Source organism: Myotis daubentonii, chromosome X, assembly GCF_963259705.1.
Source record: "Myotis daubentonii chromosome X, mMyoDau2.1, whole genome shotgun sequence".
In the NCBI taxonomy this organism is placed as follows: Eukaryota; Metazoa; Chordata; class Mammalia; order Chiroptera; family Vespertilionidae; genus Myotis; species Myotis daubentonii.
The window spans coordinates 54221371-54248632 of NC_081861.1; the positions used below are offsets into that span (position 1 = coordinate 54221371).

The 27262-nt window shown below is 37.7% G+C and overlaps 1 protein-coding gene and 1 pseudogene across 1 annotated transcript; both read left to right on the forward strand.

The window, feature by feature from the left end:
• The first annotated feature begins 2785 nt into the window (after positions 1 to 2785).
• Positions 2786 to 6483, forward strand: SERPINA7 (serpin family A member 7). The gene is made up of 4 exons (XM_059679404.1): positions 2786 to 3404; positions 4401 to 4674; positions 5407 to 5554; positions 6223 to 6483. The coding sequence occupies exons 1-4, from the start codon at positions 2786 to 2788 to the stop codon at positions 6424 to 6426; spliced, it is 1245 nt and encodes a 414-aa protein (XP_059535387.1). The 3' UTR covers positions 6427 to 6483.
• A 4845-nt stretch (positions 6484 to 11328) lies between these two features.
• Positions 11329 to 14039, forward strand: LOC132225069 (5-azacytidine-induced protein 2-like; annotated as a pseudogene).
• Positions 14040 to 27262: the final 13223 nt, after the last annotated feature.

The window sequence follows — 27262 nt, forward strand, 5'->3', positions numbered from 1 at the left end:
GATTCGGTGTTGAGAGATCTGAGCTTTCCACTGCTGTGCTGTGGGATATGCTCCAGCGACCATCCCATAGGTGAAGTGTGCCCTTTGCTGTTTGGGCAGTGGGTGTCAGGTAGTTAGAATGTTCCCTTGGGCTCAGGGCTGATATTTAACATCACTTCTGAAATCGCAGTCCTGAGTGTGATACTTTCCACATAGTAGGAGCTCTGTCTATGTTTCTCTGAGAAGATGTAATGCCACAACACAATCACCCTCTGTCTAGTCACTGACGACAAACTCCCCCGGTGGCTTTCTAATGCCCTCATGGTAGAGTTGCACTATTTAATCTGGCTTCCAAATCCCACCATAGAATGCAGTCTAGGCTTCTCTCCAACCAGCCTAAATTCCTGAACCTCTGCCCCTCACTTAACATATACACATCCTTAATGAAGTCCTGAAGCAATCAGTGTCTGGAATTTGATTCTTCACATCGTGCCCATCACATGATAAAGCCTCAATAAGCAGGAATTGCTGTTACTACTACTGCTGCTACTGCTACTATTGGAGCTGGAAACTGGCAGAGGCAAGGTTGAACTGAGGTCTCCTGCCTGAGTCCAGCGCTCTTTGCTCCCATTGCTTCTTTGCAGCACACAGCTCAGTACTGTGAATACTGGACAGTGAAACCATTTTATTCCACTGTCCTTGTCTCCTCCTGCATTCCCTTCTGGAGTCCTGCTACCCAGGAGATAGCACAGGGGATTTTAGTGGCCAGAGAGCAAGGCTGGTTTCCTCCTTAGCAGACATAGATGTGTGCAGCATCAGAAGTCTAGGATTGCCAGCTACTTTGACATCATCCCTCCAAGCCAATACATAAATAATTTCTACAGCACCTGTTAGAAAGGCTCACCCAGCCTCTGTGTATGTGCACCATTCCATCAAAATGCTGATGATCCCAGCACTTTTTGGCTCTTTAGGGAGAACAGTCTTTGTCCTTTTGCCTCTTGGCTCTTTTTTTCCCTGGTCTCCATTTTTCCTGCTGAAAACACACATTTCCTAGCTGAAGCCTGGGTCCTTCCAGCTCTGAAAATACTTTCTCTTTTGTTATAGATGAAGGATCTGGCAGCCATATCAATCATTTAAAGTTCCATCCACATCATTTTTTTACTTCCTTCTTTTGGCCTCGGTTTAGTGCAACGGCATTGAAAATATCATCCCAGGGTTGATGCTGGGGTTAATGAATAACTAAGATTGCTCTACTTTTGCAATACAGAACACTTTATAAAGATGGAAATATTTTACTTTCTGAGAGATGCAAGTGGCTTCTTTGCTATGTGCTGTAAGTACTTTTTTTTCTCTTTGGAAACTTTGAACATTTCTATCAGCAAGTCAGAATCCCAGATAACCATGGCATCCAAATTCCTAGCTCCACAGGTCAAGGTCTTAAAGTGGTCATCTGATAATTGACTTCTTACCAGCCTCTGTGACTGTTACAGGAAGAGGACTCTGGTGACAATGTGGAGATTGAATAGTAAAATTGAATAAGGAGGGTTCAGGCCATGAACTGAGGCAGTGACAGTAGAAAGGGAGAGAAGAGAGTTTTGATTGGTATTTAAGAGGTAGTACTCTCATTAGATGTGGGAAATGAGAATGAAGGAACCCCCTAGGATGACTCCTAGGTTTCTTGCCTGGGAGTCTCAGTAGAGAGTAATATAGAAAATGATGAAGAGCAGTATAGTATCCAAAACTAAGGAATGTGTGCAACTTTCTGGTGAATATATTCATTAGGTAGCTGGATAAATGGCTGAGAAAACAGAAAAACAATGTGGACTAAAGTATATTGTTTTGTGTGGTATTCCTGGGAGTGGATGAGATCACTCAGGAAGAGAATTGCGGGCTATGGAAGCATTATTACTTTGACTCCATGGATTATTTTCCTTCTGAACACATGTCCGTAGTTGTTGGATTCCACAGCTGACTTCCTTACTCCTCAGCCTTGTAATCTTTTGGACTCATCGAATCTCTCATCATATTTCTAGTTTCTGGTTTAATAATTAAAAAGTAACATGAATGAGTGCAAAATAATGGTATAAGATGTCTTGCAATTTAGAGATTATTTTGTAGCTGATACTAATGGTGAGAGATATCTGAAATGCAAAATGTTATACTTTTATTTTCCTGTTTTTGAAAACACTCCTGTGACTTCCATGTGTTACATTAATTTCAGCTTATGACCTTGTTTGTATACAGCTGTATAAACCACCACCCTTCCATTTCAACTGAATATATCTTGTGAAAATTATTGACTTTTGTCTTTTATCCAAATAACAGTATAGGTATTCTCTCATCTCATTTTACAGATTTTTATCTTAAGAAAAATGTTAAATCAAAAATACCCCAAATTCAAATTTACACAAAATAATGTAAGCAGAAGGAGTACTCTGCTAGTTTATCTGAGGATTCTCTCTCCAAAAGGTTTCCTCTGGTTCTAATAAGAAGTAATTCAATTTTCCTACATTTAATTTACTCAGAGTTTTCATATATTGCGATTACATCTGAGTGACAGTTTATGCCATTAATTCTATGGCCCCATCAAGCCACCTCTCCTACTCCCTGCTCCTAGATTTTTCTTCAGTTTTTCAGGGAAGAGAGACCTCAACAAGACCCCTGGTGAGCATGCCATCAAATATTTTATATTGTTTTACTAATCATAATTAGTGATTATTAAGTGTTTCTGGCTCAGAGTTTTCATTCAGCTAAGATCCACAATGGTTCTTTAACCTAATTTCTTATAGATTATCATCCTTCCAAAATGCCACTGTTCCTCTATCTGGTTCTCTTGGTACTTGGGCTTCATTGTGCACCACCTAACACCTCTGAAGGCAAAGTAACCACCTGCCATTCCTCCCAACAAAATGCCACTCTCTATAAGATGTCATCCATCAATGCTGACTTTGCATTCAACCTGTACCGGAGGTTCACTGTGGAGACCCCAGATCGGAACATTTTATTTTCCCCTGTGAGCATTTCTGCAGCTTTGGCCATGCTCTCCATTGGGGCCTGCTCCAGCACCCAAACTCAAATTCTGGAAAGTTTGGGGTTTAACCTCACAGATACCACAACAGCAGAGATCCAGCAGGGCTTTCAGCACCTGATCTGTTCACTGAATTTTCCAAAGAAGGAGCTGGAATTACAGATGGGAAATGCTCTCTTTATTGGGAAGCAGATGAAACCATCACCAAAGTTCTTGGATGATGTAAAAAACCTGTATGAGACTGAAGTCTTTTCTACCAACTTCTCCAATGTTTCTGCAGCCCTGCAGGCAGTCAATAGTCATGTGGAGAAGAAAACTAAAGGGAAAGTTGTTGGTCTTATCCAAGACCTCAAACCAAACACTATCATGGTCCTGGTGAACTATATTCACTTTAAAGGTAAGGCTCTAAGATGTCCATTTCAACTTCAGTGTTCTGATAATTTGGTACGGCACTAGGAGGAGCTCATGGTCTCTTCGCACTAGCATCAGTAGGTTTCCTACCATAGTGATCGGCTTTACCAGACATAGCTGTGTGTAGTTTTGGATCTTCCAGGAGGAACACAGCTTTGTGGGTGAGACCAGGAGTTTTCTAGGGAAAGAGCACTTTCAGAGAAGTTAGTGACAATGATATGATCATCCTGCTCACATATAACTAGAGAATTATGGTTTCCAAAAGATTTTGTGATTTTGCTGTGCATTCTTTGGCATGTTACATACATACATCTATCATATACTATGCACTCACTATGTATCAAGCATCATGCTATGTGTGGTATACACACATTGTCTCATCTCATCCCTACAAGTGCCCAAGTTCACAGAATTAATAACTTTCAGAGCTGTTATTCCTAAACAAGGTGGTCTGATTCTAAAGCTGGTGCTTGTAACGACAAGAGTCATCTGACTCTTTTCTGAAAGTGCTGTGCCCAAATGATATCCCCTGGTTCTAAAGCACATGTCAGCCACATTTGGTGGAGGAGTGAACAATTCTTGGCCACAAGCCACACACTTGTAGACAGATAAAACAGCAGAACAGATCTTTTGTCTCATTTCACCCTGTGTGTTGGATGTCCTTATACCTTTTTACGGAAGAGAAAACTGTGGCTCTGATGGGTTTAGTGTAAGTATAGTGGTTTTGAACACAGACGGAACATCTGTTGAATGTATAGTTCAACATTCCTGGGTGTGACTCTTGGCTCTGCCATTGGCTAACAATGAGATCATGTAAAGACACCTTCTCTCCATGAACCTTAGTTACTCACTTGTCAAATTGGTTAAAAGTTACCTACCTCTGTGGTGGTCTTAAATATTATATAAAATGGCTGATAGAAAAGCTCACACTGATACTAATACTGGATTAAAACAAACAACTTTTGTCTTTCTGTATTTCAAGCCCGGTGGGCAAATCCTTTTGATTCATCCAAGACAGAAGAGGGTTCCAGCTTCTTAGTGGACAAGACTACAACAGTGCAAGTGCCCATGATGCACCAGACAGAGCAATACTATCACCTGGTGGATACGGAGCTGAACTGTACGGTGCTGCAAATGGACTATAGCAAGAATGCTCTGGCACTATTTGTCCTTCCCAAAGAGGGCCAGATGGAGTGGGTGGAAGGGGCCATGTCATCTAAAACACTGAAGAAGTGGAATCGCTTACTACAAAAGGGGTAAACATCTTAGATGATGTGGAAAGTTGAGGGTGGGCATAATGGTACAGGTAAGATTGAGTTCAGCAGAAACTCAAAGACAGAAAAATAACACTGAAGTACTTAACAGTTGTGTGATGAACGCAAAAATATACTGAGAAGATAATCTGTGCCAGTTCTTTTGCTGGGCACTTTACATACTTCATTTCATCCGAGGACATCAACAAACAAGTGAAAATAATAGTATTATACGCATTTTTCAAATGAGGAAGTTAGGGCTACAAAGATAAAATTAACTCTTTGAAGTTAGCCAGCAAGTAAATTGATTCTTTCCCAGAGGCCAACTAGAGTTTGGGGGAAGGATAGGATTTACGTTAAGACATGGATGGATAGCCATACTGGGTTGGGAGTGAGATGGAAAACAATAAAATTATCCATGTGCTTTTACTATCCATTGAAATTCATCATTGGCCCCCCAACCTTGGGCAACACGCCAGATATGTTTCTTCTTGATTATAAATGAATCATATCTCCCTACTTCTAGTGCTGCAGTCCAATGTTGGCTGATCCAAAATATATTCCTTCCAGGATAACTTCTATGGTTTTGGTGCCATGTATTAACTTACATAGCAATGGTTGTCAATATCTAGGGGAGGATCAGAGTTCAATATAATACCATATCAACAAAGAGAGGAAGGGAATCATGAGTTTAGTGTGCTGATAGACATGTGTTCCCACCTCCTCCCCCCACAGGTGGATTGACTTGTTTGTTCCAAAGTTTTCCATTTCTTCCACATATGACCTTGGAACCGTCCTTCTGAAGATGGGCATCCAGGATGCCTTTGCTGACAATGCAGATTTTTCTGAACTCACAGAGGACAATGGTCTTAAACTTTCCAAAGTAAGTTGGTGGACTAGAGCTTCTGAATGTATGATCTGGAAGGTCCAGTGAGAGTGAGTTAATCAATGAGGATTCTGAAGCATAAGGAGCCAGAATTACTCTTCTTAGGTCAGATTCACCCCAGAGTCATTGTTATTACTCCTAAACAAGTTACTGTAACAGTTACTTCCATCCCTGACCTTCATGTCCTAACGATTCTTATGGAAAAACTTAATGATCAGAACTGATGAGATACAGTTATGGAGGAAATGGTGAAGGCAGGGGAAAGCTTAAGAAGTGATTTATAGCCCTGGACAGTGTGGCTCAGTTTGTTGGAGTGTCCTGTGCACCAAAGGGTATCTGGTTTGGGTTTGATCTCAGGTCCTGGCACCTATAGGAGGCAACCGATTAAGGTTTCTTTCACACGTTGATGTTTCTCTCTCTCTCTCTCTCTCTCTCTCTCTCTCTCTCTCTCTCTCTCTCTCTCTACTTATAGAGGCAGAAAGCCATGGAGAATAACCAGATATTTCTTAATTACACTTAAGCAAGTAGCCTTCATATTCAAGCACCATGAACATAGTATGGTAAAGGAGTAGTACCTTTTTAATTCTCATGGATTGCTTCAAAACCATTCCAAAGACTATTACTCTATCTTGAGGGGATCAGCAGTGTTTGTTCTCCCTCTACAGGCTGCCCACAAGGCTGTGCTGCACATTGGTGAAAAGGGATCCGAAGCTGTAGCTGTCCCTGAAGTCATATTTCTGGATCAGGCTGAGATAACTCTCCTACGCCCTATCATCCAATTAGATAGATCTTTCCTATTACTAATTTTGGAGAAAAACACCAGGAGCATTCTCTTTCTAGGGAAAGTTGTGGACCCAACGAAAGTGTAGTTTGGAAAGAGGCTGTTAGCTAATTACTTGTACCTATTGCAATGAGAAATAAACAGTATAGCCTGATATGATTCTGTGGGCTGGATGTGCTTTCCTTTGGGCAGGGGTAGAGACTGGATCCTAGCTGAGCTGCACTGGGTGTGTAAAAGGCCACACTTGTGACCAAATATTTAGATAGTCAATGAGTAACTCACTATCTGAAGCAAAGGAAGGCATGCCTATGTCAATGCATTCCACTTTATCAGAAATATCTCCAGTTATTTAGCTCCAAGGAATTTGACTGCACTGGCAAATGACCTCTCTTCTGCCTTCTAGAGAATAGTTGAAATACAAATCAGGTTTTTATATTCCAGTGTTCTCATAATAAGGTCAATGAATATAAAACAATGCAAATATAGTAGATTATATATGAACATCTCAACCACCTCCTTTCCATCCCATCAGAACAATTATTTGTGTACTTATCAGAACTGCCATCAGTGAATTGTAAAAAATGTGCTTCCACTATAGGACTGAGTCACAGAATGAGAGCTACCACTAGAAATATGGCTTTTGTGACTTAAAACGCCTGGGACAAAAGAACAAGAGAGACCAAGATGAATTTTTCAATACAAGCCTACTTCTTCCTCAAAAAATTTCCTAATTGCTAATTTATAAGCTTGGAGTAGAGAAAGATAGTCATCCATTCATATAATATCTCATAACCCTTCCTTTGTAATCAGACTCCTTTGCAAATATTCCACCCATGTCCCACTTCACTCAAGCACAAATATCCTAATTAGTCTGTCTTTTTGTCTACTTTTCCAAAGTTTAATATCTCCCTATCCTTAAATCCTTCCACAACCTCTCCTTACCTTGCCTGTGCATGCTATCCTACCAGCATTGATCAAACTAGATTTCATCTTAGATAATTTGTTTTTAAAGCCCTAGTATTATAATTCACTACACATAAACAGGATAGTGAGTGTTAATGATGTGGTGTTGAAATTATAGCTGTAAGGTGAAACTTTTCAGTGACAGGAAAATAATAATAATAATAATAATAATAATAATAATAATATATACATATATATATTCAGATATTGTACTTAAAGATCAAAATAAATATGTATGTCTAGAAAAGTATATAGCCCACAAACATTCTAGTGTTTTCTTATTAGATCCATTTGAATGGAGGCTTGCTTATTCTTTGCATAGTTTATATTTTGGCTTTTTGGAGTAGAAATTGGAAATCCAAATAAGAAAAGTGACTTGTGGTACAGAAAATTCATTGCTAACATGGAGTTTGGTTTCACTGAAGTTATATTACAATCCTGGCTCTGTTACTCTACTGTTTTGTGATCTTGGATGAGGTACTAAAACCTGCATATATTATTTTCTTGATCTGTAAAATTGGAACACTAATAATATCCATGTCATCAGGGTTTTGTAAACATTCCATGCTGCAAAATGTGTAATGTGCTCATCACAGAGCCAGGGATCTGATAGAAAGCCTTGTAAATATTAGTTGTTATTCCTTTTGGTCAAAATCAGACAGTGGGCTGGTGTCAGAACAAAGGTTGTAGTGTGCGTGTCCTAGTTTGCACATTTATGTTCTCTAGCTTAGACCTTACCTCCAGAAGCTAGAGTAAATGCCATACAGGCTCCTTACTAAACCTCCCCAAATGAGTTGGATCAGAGGTTGTTCTGGGAGGAATATCAGTGTCTCCACGGGGTAATCAGGAATTACCAAGACACTGACCTTCAAATAATTCATATATCTCATTGTAGACTAAACCTCATTCAAATAATTCATTCCTGTGGCTAGATCTTGAAGGACTACCACTATTAACCTTATAAATCTCAACTCATTTTAGCATACTAAGAATAAAAGATCATTTCCTTAAATTTATAATATTGTCCATAAAATAACTATAGAAAAAAATGAAGTAAAATTAGAAAAATAAATAAATGTTATAAAGGATGGAGTGGAAAGGAAGAAACAAATGTTTTCACAGAAGGAAAAATCTATGAATAACTTTTTAGAATAAAAGGGAAAAACTTAAGGGGGAACAGAGTACAAGAGAGTAGTGTTATTAAGCATAAAGAATTCATCAACTCTATCTTTTTCTATTGTGATAGAATTACTGCCACATAGATTCAATGCTATACTACATTTCTTAGCATCCCTTGAAGTCAGATGTAGTCATAAAACTAAATTCTCACCAATGGAATATGAGTGTAAGTTATATTTGATTGCTGACATCTTTTAAGTCTCACATCTCCCTCTTCCCCTTGTGCCCTACATATAGGCAAGCTGATAAGAAAACTAGAGTATTCCCTTCTTTGGTGCTGAGGAGGGAATCAAATTTTGGGCAGGGATTCATTTTTTTTTTTGTCTGAAGGATGACCACAAATGATGATGATTTCTTTTCTTGCCTTCAATAACCTGAACAAAAGAATCCTGAAATGTCCAGACAGCATCCATAGCTTATAGTTCAACTAGAGGCCTGGTGCATATGCAGGTAGAGTCCCTAGGCCTGGATAGTGAACAGGCTTGATCGGGGCCTTCCTTCCCCCAGTCATGGCCTTCCTTCATTTTGTGCTGCCCCCTGGTAGTCAGTGCACGTCATAATGAACAGTTGAACTCCTGATCGGTCAAACTCCGGAGGGGACAATTAGCATATTAGTCTTTTATTATATAGTATGGGACTCTTTCTGGGTTTCATGGCAGAAGTGTTTGCCCTTAGTGAATCATGACCTGAAGCCATTTATGTATAATGTAATTACTGATGAGAAAGGCCTTACATCTATAAGTTTTTTTAATATGTCATTTATTTATTTGTTCCTCAATTAATCAATTATTGACTTCTTTTTAAATAAATAGATATCTTCTCTGTATCATTTTATTATTCTTGTCATTTACCAAGCTGTATGTTTTTTAGTTATTTTCTTAGTTGTTGCCCTGAGTTTATGATTAACATCTTAATTTATACTAATTTCAATATCATATAAAAAACTTTGTTCATACATATCTCTCTCCCAATAGTGTTATTGTCAGAAATTATATCTTTATTTTTATACATAAGGTGCTTATAATTATATATTTGTAATATTTGTTTTTGTAATTGTCTTTTATTTTTCTCACCCAAGGATATTTTTCCATTGATTTTTAGAGAGAGTGGAAGAGAGAGGGAAAGACAGAGAGAAATATCAATGTGAGAGAAACACATTGATTGGTTACCTCCTGCACGTGCCCCTGATCAGGGAATGGGCAGGGGAAAAGATGGCAACCAAGGTATGTGCCCTTGACAGGAATTGAACCTGGGACCTTTTGATCTGCAGGCTGATGCTCTACCCACTGAGCTAACAGGCTAGGGCTTTGTCTTTTAAATCATATAAGAAAAAAGAGGTGTTACAAACAAAAAACACATTAATACTGATTTATTTTATCCAGTTACCATTGATGGCACTTTTTATTTCTCCAATTACAAGGCAGAGTTGGACAGAATAAAGAAAAATCATAATCCAACAAAAAAACTCATTTTGGATGCAGATATACAAGTAGGTTGAAAATAAAGGGGAGAAAAAGACATTCCAAACAAATAGTAACTGAAAGAGAGCTGGTGCATCTATACTATTACTAGACAAACTATTACAAGAACAAAATGACATTATATAATAAAATTTCAATTGATGAAAATATAATAATTGTAAACATATATGCACCTGACAGTAGAGTCCAAAATATATAAGGCAAAAACAGACAGATTTCAAGGAAGAAACAAGCAATTCAACAATAATAGTGGGAGGGTATAATACCCCATATTTACTACTGGATAGAACAGCTAAACAAAATACCAGCAGGAAATTGAAGGTGTAAATAAATCTGTAAAGCAGGTAGACGTAACAGATATATATGGAACACACCACTTGAGGACAGCAGACCATAAGTTTTTCCTCATGTACCCATAGAACCTATTACAGGATAGACCATGTGTTAACCAATAAAATTTGTCTCAATACATTTAAAAATATTGATATCATATAAAGTATCTTATCTGACCTCACAGGAATACAGCTACAAATCAATAACATAAGAAAATCTGGAAATCACAGAAATATGTGAAAATTAAACATTACACTATTAAAAAACAAATGGACTAAAGAAAAAATCATAAGAGAAATTAGAAAATACTTTGAGATAAAATAAGAAAAACTGGCATACCAATACTTATGAGATGTTGCAAAAACATTACTTAGAAGAAAATATATACCTGTAAACACCAAGATTAAAAGGAAAAATTATCTCAATAATCTAACCTTCCATTTTATGAAACTAGAAAAATAACAGAAAATGAAACTGGAAGCAAACAAAATAAAAAAGAAATAATAAATATGAGATTAGGGATAAAGAAAATTAAGAATAGCAAAACACTAGATAGGATTAACAAAAACAAAAGTTAGTTGTTTGAAAAGATCAACCGTATTGACCTGCATGCACTAGGTAGACTGACCAAGAGAAAATAACCAAATTACTGAAATCAGAAGTGATAGTGGAGACATTACTACAGACCTTAGGGGAACAAAAAAAGGGTTATAAAGAGGATACTATATCTTATTCATACGGTATGCCAATAATTAGATTACCTAGATAAAGTGAAAATTTTCCAGAAAGGTAAAAATCTATAAAAAATAGACTCCTTCCTGATCCTCCGGACCCCAGCCCACTGATCAGTCCTGGTGCAGCCGAGGCCAAAGCAATGGGAATCCCTCCATGGTGTACCCGGAACAGAGGCCTTTGCTGGGGAAGTGGCAGTGTCTTCGAGGAAACCGGAAGCCTGTGGTGATCCCTGGTGACCCGTTTCCTAACGCTGGGGAATCGAAACTCAGCTGCACACTATGTAGCCTGACTCAGGCTGTCATGGATACACTGGTTGAAGATGATATCTGCATTCTAAATCATGCAAAAGCCCATAGGAGAGATACAGTGACTCTGGTCTCAACATATTCAGATGAGTCTGTTGCTTCACATTTTGCCCCTGTCACTGCATATGAAGACATCAGAAAACGACTCAAGGATTCAGAAAAAGAGAACTCTTTCCTAAAGAAAAGAATAAGATTTTTGGAAGAAAAGCTTACAGGCACTTTATTAGATGAAGAAACAAGTTCTGTAGGATGAGAACAAGTAAATAAGGCCTACCATGCATATCTAGAGGTTTGCATTGATAGAGATAATTTAAAGAGCAAGTTGGGTAAAATGAATAAAGACAACTCTGAATCTTTGAAAGTATTGAATGAACAGCTGCAGTCTAAAGAAGTAGAACTCCTCCAGCTAAGAACAGAGGTGGAAACTCAGCAGGTGATAAGGAATTTAAATCCACCTTCATCAAACTGGGAGGTGGAAAAGTTGAGTTGTGACCTGAAGATCCATGGCTTAGAACAAGACCTAGAACTGATGAAGAAAGAATGTAACAATCTCAGAATAGAGCTACAAAAAGCCAAACAAAGGATCCATCTCAGGAAGACAATCTGCAGAGCAGAGATCACCAAAGACTAAGCATTTCAAGTGATGATGTGCAAAATGTATACTGGGAATTGAAGAGAGAAATGTCTAATTTGCATCTGGTGACTCAAGTACAAGTTGAACTACTAAGAAACTGAAAACCCCAACTGCGATAACGAAAGGCAAGTCAATGTTTGCCAGAAACCACTGATTCCAGCCAAAAGCTTAAAGAGCACTAAGCTATCGTATCTTATCAAAATCTATCAAATGAGTTTGATAAGCCAAAGTATCCTATATAATAAAAGAGAAACATGCAAATTAACTATCCCTCTGCTATGCTCAAGCCACGCCCTCCAACCACACCCACCAGCCAATCAGGAGCGTGTATGCAAATTAACCCAACTAAGATGGCAGTGGCCACGAAGCTGGAGCAAGCAGGAGGCTTGTTTTGCCCCCTGCAATGGAGGAAGCCAAGCTTCCCGCCTGTCCTGGCTGGCCCTCAGCTCAGCTCAAGGCTACAAAGTTTTAATTATAGAAGATAAATAAATCCCAGATACCAGTTTCCAGTCAGCCATGGCCTCTGCTCAAGGAGGGGCTGGCAACCCAGGCTTCCAGGCAAACCTGGGCTTTGCTCAAGGCTACAAAGTTTCAATTATAGAAGATAAATAAATCCCATAAAAAAGAAAAAAAGAAAAAAAAGAAAGGTTGGGAGCTTGGGTGGCTGGGGGGCGTGGCCAGCCTGAAAATGGCCCTCAGCCCCTCACTCAGGCTGGACAGGCATCCCAGCAGGGACCCCCACCCTGAAAGGGCTGTGGCCAGCCTGAAAACGGCCCTCATCCCCTCAACCAGGCTGGCCACACCCCCATGGGGTGAGGGTCCCCACTGGGGGGCTTGGCCAGCCTGCAAACAACCATCAGCCCCTCACCCAGGCTGGGCAGGCAGCCCAGCAGGAACCCCACCCTGATCCAGGACACTCTTCAGGGCAAACCAGCCTGCCCCCACCTGTGCACCAGGCCTCTATCCTATATAATAAAAGGGTAATATGCAAATTGATCCTAACAGCAGAACGACTGGAAATGACTGGTCACTATGACACACACTAACCACCAGGGGCCAAATGCTCAATGCAGGAGCTGCCCCCTGGTGGTCAGTGCGCTCCCACAGGGGGAGCTCTGCTCAGCCACAAGCCAGGATGCCAGCTGCCAGCACAGCGGTGGTGGTGGGAACCTCTCCCGCCTTCTCAGCAGCGCTAAGGATGTCCAACTGCAGCTTAGACCTTCTCCCCGTTGGCAAGTGGACATCCCCCAAGGGCTCCTGGGCTGCCAGAGGGATGTCTGACTGCCAGCTTAGGCCCGATCTTCCGGGAAGTGGGCCTAAGCCAGCAAGTGGTCATCCCCCAAGGGGTCCCAGACTGCAAGAGGGCACAGGCCAGGCTGAGGGACCCCCCCGAGTACACAAATTTTTGTGCACCAGGCCTCTAGTATATAGTATGTTCACAGCCTACCCAGTTTCTGCTTTGGCTTCAGTCTCATACTGGTCAACTTCACACATAAAGGTCCTGTGCCCTTGTAGGATTCTTGGAAGACCTTGGGAAAGAAAGCATAAAACTGCATCTGACGAATTCCACGGCAACATACAAAAGACACGCCCCTCTCTCTCCAAATGGCAAAACTCTTTGTCATACCATATCTCCCCCTTTACCAGGAGATGTAAAGATTTTATCAGAGAAAGCAATTCTGCAATCATGGACAGATAATGAGAGACCTATTCCTCATACCTGTTCAAACTTTCAGGAACACTACTCATATGGCAGAAATTCTCTGAAAGATAATTCTTGGGTACTCCCAAGCCCACCTAATTCAAGTGAAACAGCATTTGGGGAAACTAAAAATAAAACTTTGCCTTTACCCATACTGCCACCCCCGCATAACTTGGATCAACATTATCAAAACTGCCTTTATAAGAATTAATTCTGAAGAGATGACTTGGTCATGAGGTTGCTGTACCTCCCGCAAGTATTCTTGAGAAATTATTTAATAAACTGAAAGCAGGTTTTGATTAAACTTTTGCAGAGTTCTTCAATGTACACATTTGCACATACTGTAATGTACTATGTAGTCAATTTTCCAGTATGAGAGCAACCCTCCAGCTTCACATTCTGGCTAAGAATCATATATATACTACTAATAAATTAATAAACTTGAGGTGTTTCAAAAATAAAAAAAAATCTATAAAAATAACTCAAGAAAAATATAAAATATGAATATTCCTATAATAATTAAAGAGATTGAATTGCTAATTTTCATAGGAGTTAAAAGTTTTTCTTTCTCTTAGATCTCACCTGCCCAGGCTTCCCCCTTCTCCCAGGTGCTTAGAGAAAGCAAGGCTCAGGTCTTAAGGTACTTTCCCCAAAGCACATGACTTTCTAGTGTTGAAACCAGGATTCTCGCTCAGGTCATCTCATTCCTGAGCCTTTGCTCTTGGCTAGGCCCATACTCATTTCCATGGAAATAGTAGAAGAAAGGACAGTGCCAGCAGTAATGGCACCTTTCCAAATGTCCTGCTGCAGCAGGTGGCCAACCAAAAAGTAAATAAAAAACACTAAACAAAAGCAATCAGAAAGCTTCATCAGGTTTTTAGAAGGAGCCATGAGTTTCTAAGATGCCAGTTGGAAGTTTGGAACTTGGTATCAGAGCCTCTACATCACCATCAGAAGGGAAGGGATCACAAATCCTCTTGATGATTCACTCATTCATTCAATAGACATTAATGGAGAGCTTACCATGTGCCAAAATATTTTCCAACAAAACAAAACAAAAATATTAATGGAGTTTATATTCCAAATGTGGAGAGGTAGAAAATGAACTAAATAAGTGAAATATATCAGGTCTTACATGGTGATAAGTACCATGGAGAACAATAAAGCAGGTAAGAAGGAAAGTATAGCAATTCAGATATAATAGTTTGTTTCTGCAGGTTGGAGAAATAAGGGTTACTCTTTTTGTTTGATATCCCACACTTCTCAGAACTTGAGATAAAACGCCCCCACACAGTCTAAGTTGATTTTTGTTCCTCCTATCACTTATTTGTTTTATTTTCTTACAAATTATTAACTTTGCAAGCTATGATGTTGCAAGGGCTTGTCTCAGTCTGCACCTGCCTACCCCCATCCCATTGTAGCAGCTGTCATTTCTATCGACTGCCCACAAAACAGGCTTGTTCTTTGATGATTGTGAGCCTATATTAAGAAAAAAATCCCTCTGATGTTGCTCCTTTTATTTTCTGCTTATTTCAGTGTCTAATTTTTTTTCCTTGAAGAACTGGTCTAACATCACAAGTGTGAATTTGGGAGTCAGAAGAGCCTGAGTTTAATACCTTAGTTTTATAATTTATTGGTTCTGGACACTTTGGCAAATTACTTAATGCCTGAATGGTATGAAATGAATATAATGCTACAGAAACAATCTCAAGTCTTTATCTAGATTGAGAGGTTGGCACCAAAATAAAAATCAATGAAGGTGTCTGAGGACTAGGGAAACAAAATGTCAGTATTATGCTACACCAACACTTCTGGTCATTCCTAGTTCAGTTGTCTAGTTTCCTGTTGGTTCTCTGAGCCTTTAATATAATTCTAAAAATTCACTTTTGCTTAAATTTTCCTGAGTTGTTTTCCGTTTTTCCTAACTTTTAAATAACTTCAGTAGAAAGATTATATATAATAAAACCAATGATGTACATAGCTACTAGTACCAGAGCATGAGTTTAAATTTTGGTACCACCACTTAAACTTTCTGGACCACAGTTTCATTATTTGTAGAAAGGAGATAATTAAAATGGCATCTACATTATAGTTATTGTGGTAAGTGACCAATAAACATTAGGTTTTACTATTGTGTAATTGACTAAACTTTCTTAAATTAAATATTCTTACCCTTGGTCCTCCAATACCATGTTATAAGGAAGAATCCTCTGTAACATATGCTGTTCCCAGACATGTGATTTTATTGTGTTGATTGAATAAGAGCTGCAGAAACTAAGGACCCCAAAAAAGTTAGCTCAGTTTACATTGCATAGGGCCAGGAGCTACTCCTAAGAAATGGTATTTTAAATTGGTTTCAATAAATGTTGGTCTATCAGTCTGAAATCTTTTGAATGTAACAATGTGGTTGGTATAACTGACCAGGGACAACAAGCTTTACTTTGTATTAATTTAAATAAATTAGGTGTGTGTGGTATGAGGGAGGGTTCTCCCCTTGATCTGTTCTTGATAGCTTCTCCTGAAGCATTCTTTCTTGCCAAATCTCTCAATAATTTCTTTTCTAGCCAATGGTTATCAATATGTTATCTGTTCTCGTTTTACCATTGTTTTATGTAATCAAGTCTTCATTACCTACACACATATAATCAAATATTTGCCCCGAATAGCCCTATGGTTCATAACATTCCCTCTGACCTGCCTCAGAGTTCTAAAGCATTTCCGCATTATTATTTAACTAGTGTGTACTTTGAAAACACTGAGGACCTTTAAACTCTTTCCATTAAGCACTTTGATTTTTGCATCTGGTAGTAACAAGTTTTGCTCCAGACAGGGTTCAAAGGCCTCTTTCCCTGGTTCTAGGGCAGGGCTACTTGAGAAAAATCTCTGCTTTTAATAAAGGTGACTAATTATTAGAGGAAATCTTTTCCTATTGCTTATCCTAATTTATGCTCTCAGAATTTACTAATTCTATGGGAGCCTGGACTTACTCCACCATGAGTCATTCTTTCTAGGAATGCAAGACTTTTAGACTTTTACTCATCAAAATAATGTATCTGTAAGGAGAGGATTTGAAAATCAAGTAAATTTTTGACTTTCAGCTATACACACAAAGTATTTAACAGTAGTAGGGGTTGGAGGTGTGGATATTGGCTATTTTAATTTTATTAATATTTTTCATTTTCTCAAACAAGGAACATGTGATGCTTTTACAATTATACATTTTTAGAAGTTATAGATACTTCTAAAGCTATTTTCTTAGGAAGACTCCTATATAATAAAAGCCTAATACGCTGTGTCCCATCGTCTGGTCGTGCATTCAACCAATCAAAGCATAATATGGTAATGATATGCTAAGGCTGCTCAACAGCTCACTACAATGTGCACTGATCACCAGGGGGCGGACGCTCCAACCGGTAGGTTAGCTTGCTGCAGGGGTCTCTTATAAAAGTATCTTAATTTTTCTCTTTAGTTGGTCATTCCAATATGCATGTAAATTTCCAATTGTTTCTTCCAGCATAAAAGAAAATGTTCCTTGATCTCATGTCCTTGTTAACTGACACCACATTCTTTTACTCACTTGCACAGCAACACTAAAAAAAATTATTAATATCTGATGTCTCCAATTCCTCTCATTCCATTCTCTATTCTCTCTTTCTTACACATGCACACACACACACACACACATTCATGTTTTATTACAAGTTGCATGAGTGACATATAATATTGAAATTGTATAGTTCAATAAGTTTACACAAATGTATATACCTTTGAAATTCTTCTTCAAATGGAGATACAAAATAGTTCTATAAATTCAGAAAGTGTCCTTATTTCTCTTTGCAATCAATCTCCACACTAAAAAAAAAAAGTCAGTTTGCATTTTTATAACAATAGGTTAGTTTAATATGTTCTTAAATTAAATGTAAATATACTCAATAGTCCATAGACATATTCTTTTATGTCTAGCTTCTTTAGCTCTATATTATAAGGTCTGAAATTCCATGTGCTGCTTTGAAATCTTTGAGACTCACAGGACCTCTAAGGGTTAGCTGTGAGTTCTCCTGCTCTCACCATGTATGCTCCCCACCCAGTGTCCTTTTCATTAGGACCAGCTTCACTCTACCTGGTCCTCAACCTAAAGGGTTTCATTTCCCTGGAAGCCTGCAGAACTATTTAAACTAGCTACAGGCTAGTTTAAGGATATTTTTTAAACTCCTGTATTCTTTATATTTTTCATTATAATTCTTACATAATTTTATCAAGATTATTTAGGATTTGGGTGTATATTTACCTGCCTGTTAGATTATAAGTTTCTGTATTGAATGATAATGTTTTATTTACGTTGTACCACCAGACCTCATATACATAATATATGCTTAATACATATTGGTTTAGTTGAATACTTAAATTTGATTTATACTTTGTGCTTGAATAATATGTTGAGAGGAGAGATTGCAGTTTATAAGAATGGAAAATAAAGTGGTGGTTCATCACTGAAATTTTTGAGGAGGGTGCCAAGAACTTTGAAACTAATTAAAGTAGGGTGTAATCCTGGTATTTCAGAAAGGAGAGGGTATAGGACCAGACTATCATGAAAGCAATGAATTTACTTATTAATCCCCTGGATAACATTTAGCATATGAGTTTGTCTATGGAAAAAATAGAAATAATTAATTTCCTACTAGTAATGGACATTTATAGTTTGCAATAACAGAATGCAAATTCATTGAAATATCTATTGAAAGTAAATGATGCATGGCTGATTTCTAAGTGTAATTACGTGTAAAGAATACCTATATCGATATATCTATATCTAGATATATCATAGGAAGAAAGAGAAAAAGTGTAACATAGTTATACAGAAAAAATGACAATAAATATGTACTTATCAATAATCACTTAAAATATAAATTAAGTGCTGAATGGATAAGAAAAACAATGTGCCATATATATGTTGTCTACAAGAGACCCACCTCACAATGAAAAACACACACAGAATAACAGTAAAAGACTGGAAAAAGTTATTTCATGAAAATGGAAACAGACAAACAAAAAGCTGGGATAGCAATATTTATATCAGGCAAAATACACTTTATTTTTTTAAATATATTTTATTGATTTTTTACAGAGAGGAAGGGAGAGGGATAGAGAGTTAGAAACATCTGCCCGCAACCAAGGTACATGCCCTTGACCAGAATCGAACCTGGGATCCTTGAGTCCGCAGGCAGACGCTCTATCCCTGAGCCAAACCAGTTAGGGCAAAATACACTTTAAAAAAGGTGACAATAAGAGACAAGGAAGGACACCACATAATGATAAAGGGAGCCATTCACTACTAGGGTAAAAACTTTTAAACATTTATGCACCCAACACAGGAGCACCTAAATATATAAGGCAAATCTTGATGAACATAAAGGAAGAGATCAACAGTAACACAATGATAACAGGGGATTTTAACAACCCATTGAGAAAAATGAGTAGATATTCCAGAAAGAATATCAACAAAGAAAAGGTGGCCTTAAATAATACACAGGATCACATTTATTTAATTGATGTCTTCAGAGTATTTCACCCAAAAGCAGTAAAATATACATTCTTTTCAAGTGCATGTGGAACATTTTCTATGTAGACCACATTTAAGGACACATAACAAGACTTAATAAATTTAAGAAAATTGAAATTTTATCAAAAACATGTTCTCTGACTTCCATTACTATGTTTACTGGTTTAAAACTAGAAATCAATCAAAAGAAAAAAAACACACAAGCATATAGAGGCTAAATAAACAGTGACTGAATTAACAATATGATAAAGGAAGAAATAACTTTTTATACCTTGAAACAAAAGAAAATGAGAACACAACAACCCAAAATCTATGGGTCAGAGGTTAAGCAGTCCTAAGAGGGAATTCCATAGCATTACAAGCCCACTTCAAGAAACAAGAAAAATCTCAAATAAACAATCAATCATTACACTTACAGGCAACAGAGAAAGAAAAACAAACAAAGCCAAAAATGAGCAGAAGACGGGAAATAATAAAAATCAGAAATAAACAAAATAGAGATTTAAAAACAATACAAATGATCAGTGATACCAAGAGCTGGTTCTTTGAAAAGATAAGCAAGATTGACAAATTTTTAACCAGACTCACCAAAAAAAAGGACCCAAATACATAAAATCAGAAATAAAAAAGGATAAAGTAACAACTGACAACACAAATACAAAGGGTTATAAGAAAATATTATGAACAATTATATGCCAACAAATTGGACAATCTGGGAGAAATGGATAAATTCCTAGAACCATAAAAATTTCCGAAGCCGAATCAAGAAGGAAAAGAAAATTTGAACAGACTGATTAAACTAATGAAATTGAAGCAATAATAAAAAAAACCTCCAACAAACAAATGTCCTGCACTGGATTGTTTCATTATTGAATTCTACCAAACTTTCAAAGAACTAACACCTATTCTTTTTAAACTTTTCAAAATTTCATGAGGAAGAAAGATTCTAAAACTCATTTTATGAGGCCAGCATCATCCTACTTCCAAAATTTATAAAGACACTAAAAAGAAAGAAAATTATATCCCTGATGAACAGAGATGCAGAAATCCTCAACAAAGTATTAGCATACCCAACCCAGCAATGCATTAAAAAGATTACACACCATGATTAAGTAGGATTCATTTTTTGGATTCAAGATTGTTATATCTGCAAATCAATAAACTTGATAGACCACATAAACAAAATGAAGAATAAATATCAGAAAAAAAATTTGAGAAAATCCAGCATCCATATATGAAAAAAAAACTCTCAGCAAAGAGTGAATAGAGGGAATATAACATAATAAAGGCCATATGTGACAAACACACAGCTAACATAATACTCAATATGGGAAAACTAAAGCATGTTTCTTAAGATATGGAATTAGAAAGGGATGTCCACTTTTATCACTCTTATTCAACCTAGTATTGGAAGTCCTAGCCACAGAAATAAGACAATAAGAATAATTAAAAGGTATATACATTGGAAAGGAAGAAATAAAATGATCATTATGTGCAGAAGACATGATACTGTATATAGAGAATCCTAAAGATACCACCAAAAAAATTACTAGAAGTAATAAAAAAACCAGTAAAGTAGCAGTATACAAATAATTATCCAGAAATCCATCTAATTTTTATATAGAAACTAGAGGCCCAGAGTACGAAATTCATGCACAGTGTGGGGGTGTGGGGGTGTGTCCCTCAGCCCAGCCTGCACCCTCTCCAATCTGGGACCCCTTGAGGGATGTCTGACTACAGGTTTAGACCTGATCCCTCTCACAATACAGGACTGCTGGCTCCCAACCACTCACCTGCCTGCCTGCCTGATCGCCCACAACTGCCCTCCCCTGCCAGCCATCTTGTGTCCATATAAGGGTGGCCATCTTGTGTCCACATGGGTGTGGCCATCTTTGACCACATGGGGGCAGCCATCTTGTGTTCACATGGGGGAGGCCATCTTGTGTGTTGGAGTGATGGTCAATTTGCATATTACCTCTTTATTATATAGAAGGATAGTGAACTATCAGAAAGGGAAACAAAGACAACAATACAACTTACAATTATATCAAAAACAATTAAAATACCTAGGAATAAAATTAACCAAGGAGATAAAAACCTGTACTAAAAATTAGAAGACACTGAAAAAAGAAATGGAAGAAGATACAAATAAAGTATATATACTGTGCTTATGGATAAGAAGAATTAACATCATTATAATTTCCATACTGCCCAAAGTAGTTTATAGATTCAATGCAATTCCTATCAAAATATCAATGGTGTATTTCATAGAATTAGAACAAATAATCCAAAAATTTATATGGAACCAAAAAGAGCCTGAATAGCCACAGCAATCTTGGGAAAGAAGAACAAAGTTGGAAAAATCATACAACCTGTTATCAAACTATTCTACAAGGCCATACTAATCAAAACAGCATGGTGCTAGCATAAGAACAGACATATAGATCAATGGTACAGAATAGAGAGCCCAGAAAAAAACCTACACTTTTACAGTCAATTAACATTTGACAAAGAAGGCAAAAACCTACAATGAAGTAAAGACAGTCAATTCAATAAATGGTATTGGGAAAATTAGATAGATACATGCAAAAAAATGAAACTAACTTCCTATATTATACACAAGAATAACCTCAATATATATTAAAAACTTAAAAGACTCAGAACTATAAAAATCCTAGAAAACAGGATATTTCTCATACCAATATTTTTTTTCTGATTTATCTCCTTGGGAAAGGGATACAGAAGTAAAAGTAAACATATGGGACTACATCAAACTAAAATATTTTTACACATTAAAGGAAACTATCAACAAAATAAAAAGACCACTCACTGAATAGAAGAATATACTCACCAATGACACACCTGATAAGGGGTTAATATCCAAAATTTAGAACTCAAACAATTATACACTAAAAGAACAAAAAATCAACTAAAACAGTGGGCAAAAGACCTGAATAGATACTTTTCAAAAGTGGACATAGAGATGACCAAAAATTATATAAAAACGTGATCAATGGCACTAAGCATCAGATAAATGCAGATTAAAACCATAATGAGATATCACTTCACACCTGTGAGAATGGCTATGATCAATAAATCCACAAATGACAACTATGTTTGATGAGGATGCGGTGGAAAGGGAAATCTCATGCACTGTTGGTTGAAATGCAGATTGGTGCAGCCACTATGGAAAACAATATGGAGGTTTCTCAAAAAAATGAAAAGTGAAACTCCCTATGGTCCCACAAATCCACTTCTGGGTATATATCTGAAGAAATGCAAAACACTAATTCAAAAGAACATATGCACTCCTACATATTATTCTACAATGAATTGCCGCATTATGTACACTAGCCAAGCTATTGAACAACCCAAATAAATGAGTGGATAAAAAAGCCTTGGTCCATATGCCATCCTATATAATAAAAAGCTAATATAAAAATAGACCAAATGGTGGAACATCCAAACAACTGGTAGCTATGAAGTGCACTGACCACCAGGAGGCACGCGTGGAACATGGCAGGTGTTGGCAGAAGGTGGCAGGGCGTGGAACATGGTGGGCATCGGCCACCGTGGGATGGTGGAGCTGGTGAGCAGGGCTGCCAGACCAAGGCAACCCATTGCTGTCATCAGGGCAAGCCTCTGGTGGTGACTGAAAAGTCTTTGCTCCCATGCACTGTAGCCCCACCTGGTGCTTGCACCTGCTGCTGGTGCCAGAGCTGCCTCTTGCACCTGCTGCAGGAACCAGGTGCTGGCCCTGATCGCTCGGATCTGTCAGTGAGTGCAAATGGTGGCTGCCTGCCTTGATCGCCCCCAGGGGTCTCCATGTCCTCCTGCTCCTGAGGAGTGATCGGGGCACCAGTCCCACTCACACCCGCTGAGGGCGCCAGCCTCAATCGCTCCATGAGCTGGTGTGAGTGGGACTGGTGCCATCAATGCGTGGGAGTGGAGCTGCTGGCAAACAGGGGATTGGGGCCACAGCAGGAGGGGCTGGGTGGGGTGTGGAGAATGGGCTGAGACCTGTCCCTGTACCCACTGCAGCCTTGCAGCCCACAGTTCCATGGCCCACAGTTCCTTTCAAGATGCACGAATACCCTAGTGCAGTAGTAGGCAAACTCATTAGTCAACAGAGCCAAATATCAACAGTACTTCTTCAAAATAGACTTGCCCAGGCCGAAAACCAACCTCTGCACACGGTCCACAAAGTTTCAAGAGCCACACTCAAGGGGTCAAAAAGCTGTATGTGGCTTGGGAGCCGCAGTTTTCCGACCACAGGGCTGTAATGCTTTTTGTTGAAACAGACACATGGCTTGCTCCCTCACCTCTTTCAAATACTTGCTCAAATATTAACTCTGAGAGATGTACCCTGACCACATTATTTAAAATTTCCAGCAACTACTCCAGCACTCCTCCCCTTTAGCATTCATTATTTTAAAAATAATATTTCATCTTCTAAAATACTATATAATTTATTCACTTTGTTTATTGGGTGTCTCACTATGCTAGAAATAAGTTCCACAAAGGCAAAAGATTTTGTCTTGTTCACTGCTGTGTGACCAGCATCTAGAATAGAGCCTCACAAATATTAGGTACTCAGGAAAAGTTGGTGAATTTTGAATCATGCTCTACCTGGACGGTTTTCAAGGCTGTTTTTACATGGACCTGTGTCACACCCTGAATTCATCCTTTCCCACCATTGTTATTTTGTTGCCACTGCACAGTCAGGAATTGCTATTGCTGATCAACAGTCTCTACCTGTAAGTGCTGGTTGCTGCTGCCACCATTTGGGGAAAACTTGTACAGGGTACACTTTCATGGATCTCCTGTCTTGTTCCTGTTCTTGGGGAAAATGGTTTTAGTTTTTGCCCATTGAGTATGATGTTGGCTGTAGGTTTGTCATATAAGGCTTTTATTATGTTGAAGTATGATCTCTCTCTTCCCACTTTGTTGAGAGTTTTTATCAAGAAAGCATGTTGGATTTTGTCAAATAGTTTTCTGCATTGATTGATATGATTATGTGATTTTTTGTCTCTCAATTTGTTTATGTGATGTATCACATTTATTGATTTGTGATTATTGTACTATCTTTGCATCCCCAGAATAAATCCCACTTCGTCATGGTGTATGATCTTTCTAATGTAATGTTTGATCTAATTTGCTAGAATTTTGTTGATGATTTTAGCATCTATGTTCATCAAAGATATTGGCCTGTAGTTCTCATTCTTTGTGGTGTTTATCTGGTTTTGGAATTAGGTATTAGGGTAATGCTGGCTTCATAGAAAGAGCTTGTAAATGTGCCTCCCTTTTGAATTTTTTGGAACAATCTGAACAGGATATGTTTTATTTTTTCTTTGAATGTTTGGTAGAACTCCTCTATAAATCCCTCTGGACCAGGACTTTTGTTTTGCTGGAAGATATTTTTATTACTGCTTCTATCTCTTTGGTAGTTATTGGCCTATTCAGATTTTTTTATTCTTCCTGATTGAGTTTTGGAAGCTTGTATTTTTCTAAGAATATGTCTATTTCATCTAGTTTGTCCAGTTTGTTGGAATAGAGTTGTTCATAGTATTTATTGATAATCCTTTGTATTTCAGTGGGGTTGGTTGTTACTTTACCTCTTTCATTTCTGATTTTATTTGGGTACTCTTCTTTGCTTCTTAGTGAACCTGGCTAGAGGTTTATAAATCTTGTTTATCCTTTCAAACAACCAGCTCTTGGTTTCATTGATCTTTTGAATTTTTTTATTGTATTTATTTATTGTATTTATTGTATTTATTTATTTATTTATTTATTTATTTATTTATTTATTTATTTATTTATTGGTCTCTATGTCATTTATTTCTGCTCTGATCTTTATTATTTCCTTCCTTCTGCTTATACTGGGCTTTCCTTGTTGCTCTCTTTCTAATTATTTGAGTTGTAGGGTTAGATAATTTATTACCATTTTTTCTTGTTTTTTGAGGTAGGTCTGTAGAGCTATGAACTTCCCTCTCAGGACTGCTTTCACTGTGTCCCATAGATTTTGTATTGTGTTTTTATTCTTGCTTGTTACCAAGATGCTTTTCACTTCTTCTTTGATCTCTTTGGTAACCCAATTATTGTTTAATAACATACTATTTAGCCTCCAGGTGTTTGATTTTTTTATTGTTTTTATTGTAGTTGATTTCTAGTTTTATGCCATTGTGATCCTAAAAGATGCTTAATGTGATTTCTATCTTCTTGAATCTGAAAAGACTTTGCTTATGTACCAATATGTGCTCTATTTTTGAAAGTGTCCCATGTCCACTTGAGAACAATGTATATTATGGCTTTGGGGTGAAATGTTCTAAAGATGTCAATTAATTCCATCTGATCTAGTGAGTCATGTAGGATTGATGTTTCTTTGTTGATTTTTGTTTGTTTAGAGGATTTATTCAGTGGTGTCAATGGGATATTAAAGTCTCCTATTGTGACAGTACTTCTGTGGATCTCTCCCTTGAAAACTTTCAGAAGGTTTTTTTTATTATTATTTAATGTAGTTGGGTGCTACTGTATTTGGTGCATTGATGTTTACCAGAGTTAAAATCCTCTTGTTGATTTGTTCCCTTTAGTATTATGAAGTGGCCTTCCTTATCTCTTGTTATTGCCTTCACTTTGAGGTTAAATTTGTCAGATATAAGTATTTCTACCCCACTTTTTTTATTTCCATTCGCCTGAAAATTTTTTTCCATTCCTTCAATATCAGTCTGTGTAAGTCCGTTGTCCTGAGGTGGATCTCTTATAGACAGCAGATATAGGGGTCATGTTTTCTTATCCATTCAGCTACCCTATGTCTTTTGATTGGAACATTTCATTCATTTATGTTTAAGGTTATTATTGATAGGTACTTGTTTGTTGCCATTTTTGTTCATTATGCCTGTGTTCCATATTCCCTTCCTATTTCTTCTTTCTACAGCAGTCCTTTTAGCATTTCTTGCATTGCTGGCTTGGTGGTAATAAACTCCCTTAGTCCTTTTTTGTGTGTGAAGCTCCTGATTTCACCTTCAATTTAGAATGATAGCCTTGCTGGATAAAGTATTCTTGGATTCAATCCCTTGCTTTGCATCCCTTTGTATATTTCATTCCATTCCCTTATGACCTGATGTGTTTCTGTTGAGAAATCAATTGATAATCTAATGGGCAATCCCGTATAGATAACTTTCTGTCTTTCTCTGCCAGCCTTTAAGATTCTTTGACATTGGTATTTGCCAATATAATTATGATCTTGTCTTGATGTTAGTCTTTTGAGTTTCATCTTATTTGGGACTCTGTGAGCTTCTTGGGATTGTGTATGCTTTTTCTTCCCCAAATTAGGGAAATTTTCTGCCATTATTTCTTCAAACAGGTTTTCTATTCCTTGCTCAGTTTCCTCTGCTTCTGGAATTCCTGTTATGCAGATGTTGTTTCGTTTTGTGTTATCCCAAAGCTCCCTTAGGCTCTCCTCCTGCTTTTAAGTTTTTATTCCAGTTGTTGCCCTGATTGGTGTTTTTTACTACCTTGTCTTCTAGCTCCTTGATGTGGTTCTCATTTTCTTCCTGTCTACTTTTGATGCTCTCCATTGTATTCTTTATTGCAGCTATGGCATTCTTCACTTCTTCTTGGTTCTTCTTCATTTCCTCTTGATTCTTACGCATGTTGTTGAATTTCTCTTTCATCCTTTTCAGTGTCCTTATGACCATTGCTCCGAATTCTTTATCTGACAAACTACTGGCCTCCATTTCATTAATTCCTTTTCTGGTGATTCCTCCTTTTCTTTTGTATGGGGGCTGTTTCTTTGTCTCCCCATTTTTCCTCATCTCGGGGGGTCTAGTTATGTGGCACACTCTTTACCATGTTGACCAAATCGCACAAAATACAACTCCACAAGTTAGAACACATAGGAATTAAAGCACAAATGTATTCATGTCACCTATAATTCTAAATAAAGGTGATCTCCAGAGAAAAGAGAATTAGGGGAGAGAAAAGAGCACAAAAAGGATATTGAGAAAAGGAAAAAGGGTAAAAGAAAAGACGA

Coding starts and splice junctions, on each gene's coding strand:
- SERPINA7 (XM_059679404.1), top strand. CDS start 2,786: ATGCCACTGTTCCTCTATCTGGTTCTCTTGGTACTTGGGCTTCATTGT. Junction 4,675..5,406: donor AATCGCTTACTACAAAAGGG/GTAAACATCTTA, acceptor CTCCCCCCACAG/GTGGATTGACTTGTTTGTTC. Junction 5,555..6,222: donor ATGGTCTTAAACTTTCCAAA/GTAAGTTGGTGG, acceptor CTCCCTCTACAG/GCTGCCCACAAGGCTGTGCT.